This window comes from Balaenoptera ricei, chromosome 14 (assembly GCF_028023285.1).
Source record: "Balaenoptera ricei isolate mBalRic1 chromosome 14, mBalRic1.hap2, whole genome shotgun sequence".
NCBI lineage: Eukaryota > Metazoa > Chordata > Mammalia > Artiodactyla > Balaenopteridae > Balaenoptera > Balaenoptera ricei.
Window position 1 is genome coordinate 15,404,117 of NC_082652.1, and position 10,729 is coordinate 15,414,845.

Consider the following 10,729-nt stretch of genomic DNA (forward strand, 5'->3'; position numbering starts at 1 on the left):
TTCTTCAACTACCTGGACACCCGAATAAGGCTAATGTGAGGTTGCTGGTTTATGACCTCAGGACCCCTGAGCTTTCACGGTGCTAAACCAGGGAGAAGTTGTGGGCAAACTGATACCCAGAGCAGGGGCAGAGTGCAGCCTGAAACCCTCCCTCTTCCTCCTGGAGTTCTCTGCCTGCCCCGCCCTCCCCTGTGGGCAGCTGTGACCCACACCCAGCTGTTCTGGTGGGTGATGTGTCCATCGCAGTCATGGCAGCTTCTGGGCTGGGACCGAGGGGGCTGCAGCCCGGGGTCCGGCTTCCCACCGAGGCTAAACGAAGGAATGGTTACGTGCTGACACCCAGCCTGTGTGTTCCCCTCGTGGAAACGGCATCTGCAGCATGGACACGCACCCAATGGCCCTGGGTAAAGTGAAGTTTATTTGTAGGCTGTGGTTTAAAAGGGTTTTTAATTTTGAAAAAGTGTTAAAGCCATGAATCGCAGGGCTCCACATCCCAGGGGCTTCCAGGCCGGCTCTCGAGTGAGAGGTAAGATCATGGTGAGGGCAGGGGTCTGGGCAGGCTGGGGGAAGGACTCATTTCTTACCCTTACCCTTGCCCTTGCCCTTGCCCTTGCCCTTCTCCTTGCCCTTGCCCTTGCCCTTGCCCTTGCCCTTCTCCTCCTTCACTTTGCTCTTGCTCCGCTTCCTCTTCTTGGACCTGAGCATGGAGCGGACCAGGTAGCCCTTCCACAGGGCCTGGATGAGCGTGGCAGCCCGCACCATGTGCACCATCTCCTGCTCGGCTTCCAGCCTCTTCTTGGCGTTGCTCTCCTGCTCAGCCTGGATCTGGGAGAACTCTTCCACCAGCACGTCATGCCGTCTCTTCAGCTCCTCCAGCTGGAGCTTCTCCTCTTTGTGGATGACATCCAGCTCCTCGTACTCATCCTGGGGTGAGAGGCAGGGCGTAGGGGTCTCCAGGCACAGAGCACCGCCTGCCACCCTCTTCTGTTCCCACCCTTCCCGAAGGCGCTTCCGCCCCAGCAATGCCGCCTACGCTAAGCCTTTCTGCATCTGAGGCCCAGATGAGAATGGGAGAGCTGATGCGGTCCATCCGAGTTTGCAGTGGGACCCAGCTGAAATAGTTTCAGGAAGGAGGAAAGAACACGGCTCATGGGCTGGGCAGGCTGGGCTTCCAATCTCAGCTCAGCCGCATCTTGAGGGGCTTCACCTTTCAAGCTGTCATTTTTCCTCATCTGAAACATGGGGACAATTCCAAACCCAGGAGCAGGGGTGGGAGCTATTTCCAGGATTAAATGACGGGATGGATGCAATGTCCATCCCCCCCCCCCTCCCACCAGGCATCTACCAGAAGAAAAGTACTTCCAGAGGACACAGAGCTAAGTGGACTCGGTCTCTGCCATCATTAAACCACCACCCTCATTGGGAACAGAGAAACAAGAGCACAGCCTCCAAAGTCTCCCCTTCGTAGAGCACTCAGGATCAGACAGCACACGTGACATTGACCACTCAGAGGCTGATGTCACTTCCAGTGCTCACCAGGCCTCCCTGCCCCAAAGTTGGGGCTGTGGGCCACCGATGTTATCACAGAGCTGGGTGGAGGCTTAAGGGCACCCCGTTTTTAGGCTACTATTCCCTGAGCACCTCCTCCAGGCCAGATCCTGTGCTGTACAAGCACCTGTGGCAACAGTGACTTGTTAAATCTCCACCATGGTTCCAGTGTGGCTGTTATGTGATCACATTCAGAAACGGGCTCAGAAAGGTCAAGTCCCTTGCTTAGAGTCACACAGCGAGTAAGTGCCACTAGGGTAGAACCTCCAGGTGACAATGGGGACTTTCTTGACCGCTGGAGCCCAGCACCTGGCACATCTAAGCACTCGGTAGAAAGTTCCTGAGTGACTGACTGAAGTGGTGGAGGTGAATGCTTGAATCCCATGGGGATGAGTCCTGGCTTAGGGGGCTGCTAGCAGGAGCTGAGCAGGAGGGAACAGGGAGTCTGGGATATTGACAGTAGATGGAGCCAAGATCTTTGGGCCTGGTGTCAAGCACATCTTAGTGGCTCGCAGCTTCTGGCTCCTTCCTTTCCCACCGCTCCCCTCACTGCCCCAGGCTAGACAAACCCTTGAGCCTAAGGAAGGGGCAGGGAAGCCACTCTGGAGAGGCCCAGAACTTGGCATAGACCATGGACAATACTAGGGCTTCTCTACTCCACCCCTCACCCCCATTCCTAGAGGATCTTGGGAAACACACTTGAGAGAGACTTAGGCAGACAAATACCTGCTTTTCACTCATCTCCAAATCGTATTTCTGGATCCAGTTCTCAATTTCCGTTTCCACTTTATATTTTTTCTAAAAAAAATTCAATTAGTCATTGTGTGATGGACTAATATTAACAATAAAAAGCACTCAGCCCGCTCTGCATCAGCAGGCCCTGCATCACGCCTCGCCTCCTGAATCCACATCACAAGGTACGTTCTCCATTTCACAGGCGAGGACACGGAGGACCAGATGTGCTAACACACTTGGCCCAAGATCACAGAGCTAATGGGTGGTGGAGCTTGGATGTGAAGCCAGCAGTCCGGCTCCAGAACATTGTAGGCAGAGGGAGCAGCAGGTGCAAAGGCCCTGAGGTGGGAACAAGCTGGTGATGTTTAAGGAGTAGGAACTGAGCCAGTGTGGCTGGAATGGCGTGGCCGGGGAGGAGAATGGTCCCGTTGAGCTCAGAGTGAGAAGCTGTGTCACAGAGAGTGTGTCAGCAGTGGAAGGAGTTTGGTTTCTAACGTAAGGGAGAGTGGAAGCTGTTGGGTGGATTTAGATAGACAGTGGAGGAACATGATCTAATTTTGTTTTTAAAAGATCAGCTCCTGTACATACAATGGAATGCTATTCTGCCATAAAAAGGAGTGAAGTATTGGTCAATGCTCCGTGGATGAACCTTGAAAGTGCAATGCTAAGTGAAAGAAGCCAGACACGAAAGACCACATATTGTATGATTCCATTTACATGAAGAGTCCAGAATAGGCAAATCCATAGAGACAAAAAGTAGATTAGTGGTTGCCAGGGACTGGGGTGGGGTGGTGGGGGGTGGAGAAGCTACTTAATGAGTACAGGGTTTTATCTGGAGGTGATGAAAATATTTTGGAACTAGATAAAGGTTGTGGTTGTATGACATTGTGAATATACTAAGTGCCACTGAATAACTTTAAACGGTTATATTTTGTGTTACGTGAATTTCACCTCAATTAAAAAAAAAAAAAATCAGCTCCTTAGTCCTATAGTGCAAGAGTTCGTAACTTGGGCACCACGGATGGGCTGGCTTCAGGGGGCCTGTGACCCAAGAATTGCCCCCCCCCACCATGGGTATGTGCTTCTGTGCCTTTTCGTGGGGGAGAGGCCCAGTGCCTCCATCAGATGCTCAAAAGTGTAGTGAAACAAAAACAAATCTGAGAACAAGTGTTAGAAAGGGTGCCCTTTGTGAGGAAAGGGATTCGGAAGCAAACTGCGTGCATGCTGGGCCTGGGTCCTGGCTGAGACAATGGAGAAGGCAGATGAAAAAATGATATTTATTGAGCACCTACTAGGTGCTACCAGCTGTCTACCCATCATCCCATCTAATTCTCATAGCAACTCATTAAGGCCTCCTCAATCACTTTCATTTTAAAAATGTGAAAACTAAGGCTCGGAAGGAGTTAAGAGATTTGCCAGAGGTTTCTGTGCGCCTTCATTTCCTTTGCAGGACAGGTGGGTATCATCCTCTTTGTGGGGCTCAGAGGAGTTCAGGAACTTGCCCAAGGTCACAGAGCTGGCATGCAGCAGGACCTGATCTCTCTGCCCCCAGCCCCTGGGCCTGTGTGCTGCTCCCTCCCGCCTCCCGAGGGATACGGCGTCCATCCTGGGCTTCCCTGCACCCTTCTCCCCAGGGAGCTGCTCCCCACCCCAAGCCCTGCGCCTGGCCCTCCCTTCACCCCCTCCCCTGCCCCAGGGGCCCCGTTGCCCCCGCCGCCCCGCTTCCCCGGGGCACCTTCCTCAGCGCCTGCTCCGCCCGCCGGTTCTCCATGACCAGGCTGTTGAACTGCGACCGCAGCAGCAGGATCTCCTGCTGGATCTTGGCCACCCGGGCCTGCGAGGCCCGGAAGTCCGCCTTCTGCCGCCTCTCCGCCTCCTGCTTGGTGCGAAGGAGGCTGTTCTCTGAGAACCTGAGCACCTGGTGCAGGTGGTTTTTCAGTTCTTGGATCACGAAGTTCTCCTTCTCCACCTGGGCCAGGAAGAAGAGAGGCTCCAGGGTAACTCCGCGATCATCAGCCGTCGCAGGAGAGGCTGGCGTGCCTGCAGCCCCCTCAGGACGGGGCGCTACTACCTCACCAAATCCCAGCCCTGGCCCCGGAGGACAGACGGGGACAGCCTGCCTAGAGACCGGGAAATTGAGGCTCAGGGTGGGGTTGAGTCTGGCTGGGGTTGTGCAGCTGAGATGGAATTTGAAGCCAGGTCTGTCTGATCCAGAGCCCACGTGGCCACCATCCTCTGTTTCCCGGCGTGAGTGAAGTGCACAGGCGCGCCTGAGCGGGGTCACAGGAGGAGAGGTCTGCGACAGCGCGACGCTCCTGCCCGGGGCACAGCAGGGGAGTGCCTAGTTGCCAGGGACACTTGGCGCGATGCATGAAAGTGTGAGCTAAACACACACCGCAGGGATTGCCCCCCACCGGCTCTCCCCTTGAGGGCCTGCCTTGGCTCCTGCCCCTCAGTCGGTTCTAAAACAGGAATTGGTTGTCGTGAGGAGGATGGACACAGAGTCTGCCATACAGAGTGAAGTCAGTCAGAAAGAGAAACACAAATACCGTGTGCTAACACATGTATATGGAATCTAAAAAAGAAAAAAAGGTTCTGAAGAACCTAGGGGCAGGACAGGAATAAAGACGCAGACGTAGAGAATGGACTTGAGGACACGGGGAGGGGGAAGGGGAAGCTGGGATGAAGTGAGAGAGTGGCAGGGACATATATACACTACCAAATGTAAAATAGATAGCTAGTGGGAAGCAGCCGTATAGCACAGGGAGATCAGCTCAGTGCTTTGTGACCACCTAGAGGGGTGGGATAGGGAGGGTGGGAGGGAGATGCAAGAGGGAGGAGATACGGGGATATATGTATATGTATAGCTGATTCACTTTGTTATAAAGCAGAAACTAACACACCATTGTAAAGCAATTATACTCCAATAAAGATGTTAAAAATAAATAAATAAATAAATAAAAATTTAAAAAAAATAAAATAAAATAAAACAGGAATTGGGGTTGGGGGGCGCCGCTGTTTCGTAAATAAACTCCAAAGGCTGATCACAAGCGCTAGGGTGTCCCTCTGAACACACCGGTGCTGTGGCTGGCTCAGGCCAGCAGCCTCGGGCTGGGGGCAGCTGGCAGCAGGGCCGCAGCGGGTCTGAGCTCACTTCCTGTACTCAGGGAGTGGGAGGCGGGGTGGGGAGGGGTGTGAGGCGAGCCTGTCCTGTGGGCAAGTCTTCAGCCTTCAGGGGTTGGGTTTGAAGCAGGCAGTACTATTCGCAGTCAGAGCTTTTCTTGTGGACCCCTCAACATGCCTTACTGGTGTCATCCTCTCATTTTACACTGAGATCCAGTGACCTGATGAAATCTGCCCACCTGGCAGAAATGGAATTTGACCCCAGATCTGTCCAACTTGGCAGCCCCAAGCTGTTTCCACTACCCGAATGAGACCAGCAAAGCCACTTGGAAGTCCTTTTCCTGTCCCTAGGTGACACCCCTCCAACCTATGAGTGGTCTCCCCTGAGCACCCAGGAGCCTGTCATCTCTCTACTCAGCAGATAATTACCTTGTCCCCTTTTTTTGTGCCAGGCCAACTAGGGACACAGTGGAGGGCCAAGAGAGACAAGGTCCCTGTCCTCTTGTGGGGGAGCCAGACCCCAATCATATCATCAAATCATCACACAAATACTCATCAACAAACCCTGATGAATGCTTTACAGGACAAAGTCGGAGAGAACATAAGGAAGGGGGGACCCCCCTGAGCTAGTGCATCAGGGAGGGAGGGTGGCCTTGATCTCTCATCTATCACAGGGCGATGAAAATGTGGCAGTGCTGGCTGGCTGTCCCCCAGGACCTGTCCTCCCCAGAAAGGCTGTAGAGCAGAACGTTTCACTGGGAAGGTGGCCCCAGCTACAGACCACTTTCCCAGCATCTCTAGTACTGGGTGTAGCTAAGAACTGTATGAATGCTGCTTCTAGGTGATGTCCCAAAAGGGCAGGACAAAGTCCACTCCTCCCCTTTCCTCCTTCCTGCTGGCTGGACCAGTGGCGACATGATGGTGGAAAGCTGGAGCAGCCTTCTGGGTCCACAGTTAGAAGTCCCATGTGGGGGACAGCAGAGAAGCCAGCAGCAAGGAACCTGGACCCCTGACGAGTTTACGAAGCAGAGCTTCCATGCCAGTTCTCTGTTAAACAGAAATACATCACCAGCTTGACTAAGCCACTCTTATTTGGGGTCTCTGTTTTAGCAGCCAAACCTATACTTATACGCCACTTCCCAGGGACTTTGCTAGTTGTTAGTGCGAAAATGTGTGTAAAGAATAACACATAGTATGTGTCCCCAAATGGTTATTATTAGGTTGGGATAATGTTATCCTTTCCCCTCGTAAAAATTCTTCTAGAGCTTCCACCCCTCCTACCTGCCCCTTACCCTCAGGACAAAGACCACATTCCTCGATTAGGCCTCAGAGGCCCTGTGTCATCTGCCAGCAAAGCCTTAAATTAAGTATTTACTATCCAGCTTTGGCCTGGAAGGTCTCTCTCTACCTCACTTGCCTGGTTCACTCCCTCTCATTCTTCATGTCTTGGCTTCAACGTCCCTGAGTTCCAAGTTCAGGTCTCCTATAACACTCTCTTATAGCACCCTATACTTACCCTTCCTTGTACTTCTCAAAACTGTAATTAAATCAGCTCTTTAAGACCTACCTTCCCTATCATGAACTCCATGAGGCTGGGACCATGTGGACTCATTATTTATAAGACCTGGCACCTGGTAAGTGCTCAAAACAATATTTATGGAGTAAATGAATGAAAACAGCTATTTAAATCACTGAGGAAAAAACCCAACTGCCAGGCTTCCCTGGTGGCACAGTGGTTGAGAATCTGCCTGCCAATGCAGAGGACACGGGTTCGAGCCCTGGTCTGGGAAGATCCCACATGCCGCGGAGCAACTAGGCCCGTGAGCCACGATGACTGAGCCTGCGCGTCTGGAGCCTGTGCTCCGCAACAAGGGAGGCCGCGATAGTGAGAGAGGCCCGCGCACCGCGATGAAGAGTGGCTCCCGCTTGCCACAACTGGAGAAAGCCCTTGCACAGAAACAAAGACCCAACACAGCCAAAAATAAATAAATAAATAATAAAAAAAATAAGGGAATTCCTTTAAAAAAAAACAAACAAACAAATGCCAAAAGATTTGGGCTCCTCCCTGGGGCTCCTTCTATAACTTGACCAATACTGTGCAGTGATACCTCTGCATCCCTGTTCCTCACGCAGGCTGCCAATTCATTTTCCAGAGTACCGATGATTTCCTGGTTCCTCTGATTCCGTCTGGTGATGTCCTGGATGAACTGAGTCTTGTCTCTGGCTTCCATGGGACTAGTGAGCAGCTTCTCAAACAGGAAACCTCGGAGTTCTACCAGGCTATCGATAAAACTCTGGGCTTCCGCACTTCTGCCCAGGGTCTGCACCTGCAACAGACTGGCAGCCTGGGGGTTACTGAGCAGCAGTCTCATGACGTTCTTGGTGGATCCTTTGATCCGTTGCATAAGGGGTGGGAGGTGGGATTTCTGCACCTTTATGGAGAGGACACGGTCTCGGAACCACGGTTCATCCTCGAACTCCTCTTCCTCCTGCAACTGCCTTTCTTCCTCCTGCAGGTAATTGACGCGGTCCAGGAGGATCTGGCAAAGGTCCTCGTGCTCTCTCACTGCTTTCATGATGTCCTCCCCCAGCATCCCCTCCGAATTCTTGGAACTGGATGCCACGTATGACAGCAGGGTCACCAACTCCACCTTGTGAATGGTCTCGTCCAGGACGGACATGATCCTCTTGGTCTCGATGGTGGTGAGTTTGGTCTTGGTAGGAGGCAAGGGTTTTGGCGGGGTGGTGGACTTTTTGGTCGTCTGTGCTATCAGCCTTACTTTGTTGACGTCAGGGTCTTGGTAGAGAGGGGCCACGGCAAGGACGTCCAAAGCCATTTTATGAGCGGTCTTCTTCGCCTTTGTACGCCCTGAGAGATTGAGACTTTGGTACACTATCTGGGCTTCCTGCTTTTATTGTCTCTGGCAACCCTGAAAAAGGAAGGAGTAGGTAGTCAGCAGAGTCAGGCTGACATCGGGATGGCTGGTGTGGCCACAGCAGCCGTAAACTGTTGACGTGGAGAGTTTGTCTTAGGTGCTCTGCAGCTTTTACACAGAACCTCTCAAGGAAAGCCGTTTTTAGCTTTGTAACAGTGCTCAGGGCCCCAAGGGTAAGGGGACCATGTGTGGAGCTGGGTCTCAGGCACATGTGTCAGGCAGGGACCAACCAGGAATACAGACATCATTCTAGGTATTCAAACACAGCAACCAGTTATGTGGGTGATGGAAGAATTGAGAGGCCAACCAGGGGAAGGGAAAGCCACCCAGCGATTGTCAATGGCAGGAAACCACGAAGAAGGAGGAAGCAGTGGGTTTGGGGATCAGGGCCATCCAGGGGAAGCTGGAGCCACAGCCATTTCCTGTCCAGGAGTCACTACAGCCCCAGTTGAGCTGTGGCCACTGCCAGAAATGCAGCCCAAAGCAGAGAGAAGAGGAGAAATCTGGTTTCTCCCTTTGTCCAGCCTTCTAATCTAACACCAGTACCTCCCACTGACCAAATCCAGTGGGAAACCAGCGACAAGGGAGCCTGGGCAATGCAGCCTGCAGGGCTCAGCAGCTGGAGACAGAGCAGAAGAGGCACAAGCAAATAATGGTGCTGAGAGCGAACAGCATGAGGGCCAGCACAGCGCATTTGCATTGGCTTTTAAGAATGGATTAAAGAAATGGGGGTGGGGATGAACGATGACTTCAAAGTACAATTTAAAAAATTTTTGCTACAGAAACAGACTCAGACATAGGAAACAAACTTATGGTTATCACAGGGGAAGGAGGGGGAAGGGATAAATTAGGAGCAGATACACATTACTATATGTAAAATAGATAAACAACAAGGATTTACTGTACAGCACAGGGAACTATATTCAGTATCTTGTAATAACCTATAATGGAAAAAATCTGAAAAAGATTGTGTACATATATGTGTATATATAAAACTGAATCACTTTGCTGTATACCTGGAACTAACACAATATTGTAAATAAACTATACCTCAATTTTTAAAAATATATTATAAAAAGCTGTTTTGCTAAATGCAATATTGTATACTGAATTGGCTCTTGGAACAGGAAAAGGACATTAGTAGGAAAACTGGTGATGTCCAAATAAAGTCGATAGTTTAGTTCACAGCATCGTATCAGTGTTAATTTCTTAGCTTTGACAAACACACCAGGGTTATGTAAGATATTAACATCAGGGGGGGCTGAATGAAGGGCACATGGGAAGTCTCTGAACTATCTTTACAACTTTTCTGTAAATCTATAATTATTACAAAATTTAAAGTTTATTTAAAAGACTTTTAGAGGGACTTCCCTGGCAGTCCAGTGGTTAAGACTCCGCGCTTCCACTGCGGGGGGCATGGGTTCGATCCCTGGTCAGGGAACTAAGATCCTACATGCTGCACAGTGTGGCCAAAATAAATAAATAAATAAATAAACAAACAAACAAATAAATAGATAAATAAAAAGTAAAAGACTTTCAGAAGAAATCTATGGTTGCAATCAGAAATCAATAATTGATGTTGCATATACAGCATGATGGCTAAGGGTACTAGCTTTTCAGCAGCCCCACTTGACTTTCAGATCCTTGCTGTGGGACCCTGGGCTGGTTATGTAATCCCCCTAAAGCCTGGACTTCCTCAGTCATTAAACAGGGATCATCACATGGGAAGTTTCTGGCACAGATCTTGGACATTGTGAGTGCTCGATAAATGACTAATATTACTAGCCCAGGGAAAACGAAATCCGAAGTCTAGGACTTCAGCGGTTTCCCAGTTTGCATCTCTGGGTCCAGCTGGAGATCCAGATGTACCTAATGAACGCCTGCTGCCCTGGATCAACATACCATATTGAAGATGGACCCCACCATGTCCCCACCCTTCACCTTGCCCATTCCTATCCCTTGTCTTGATGATCAGCAATTCTGCCACCCTAACTGCTCAAGCCAGAATCCTGAGTGCCACCTAAACTCTTCCTTACCCCCCGCATCCAACATACCACCCAGTTATCTGTGTTCTCTCCTTGAGAGCTCCCAGTCCATTTCCTTCCTAGCAGCCTCTCTACCACCGAGTAACGCCCTTAATATCGCTCACTTGGATGATTAAAGAGCTTCTTCAATGGGCTGCTTACATCTGCTCCTGCTCCCGCAATAAAGATCATCCCTGTAGTCATCTATTCAGATATTTATTGAGCCCCTGGGGTTATAAAAAAGATGCAAGGTATAGTTCCTGTCCTCCCAGAGTTTACCTTCACTTCTTCTCAGCTCAAATATTAGTGTCATAGTGAGTGCTTTAGTGACTCCCGATGTAAAATATAAACCCTCTCCTTCTC

The 10,729-nt window shown here is 50.8% G+C and overlaps 1 protein-coding gene across 3 annotated transcripts in view; it reads right to left on the reverse strand.

The window, feature by feature from the left end:
- Positions 1–405: 405 nt before the first annotated feature.
- The window catches only part of IQCD (IQ motif containing D), a 22,795-nt gene continuing 12,471 nt past the window's right edge, over positions 406–10,729 (reverse strand). For 2 of the 3 annotated variants that reach the window (XM_059894016.1, XM_059894015.1), the window contains exons 2-5: positions 7,515–8,336; positions 4,019–4,252; positions 2,275–2,346; positions 406–924 (exon numbers count right to left, since the gene is read on the reverse strand). In XM_059894016.1, the coding sequence (XP_059749999.1) occupies positions 574–924; positions 2,275–2,346; positions 4,019–4,252; positions 7,515–8,243 (1,386 nt within the window). In that variant the 5' untranslated portion in view covers positions 8,244–8,336 and the 3' untranslated portion in view covers positions 406–573. Of the gene's footprint in view, positions 1,233–2,274; positions 2,347–4,018; positions 4,253–7,514; positions 8,337–10,729 lie in introns of all 3 variants that reach the window. The other variant, XM_059894017.1, reaches the window with a different exon arrangement.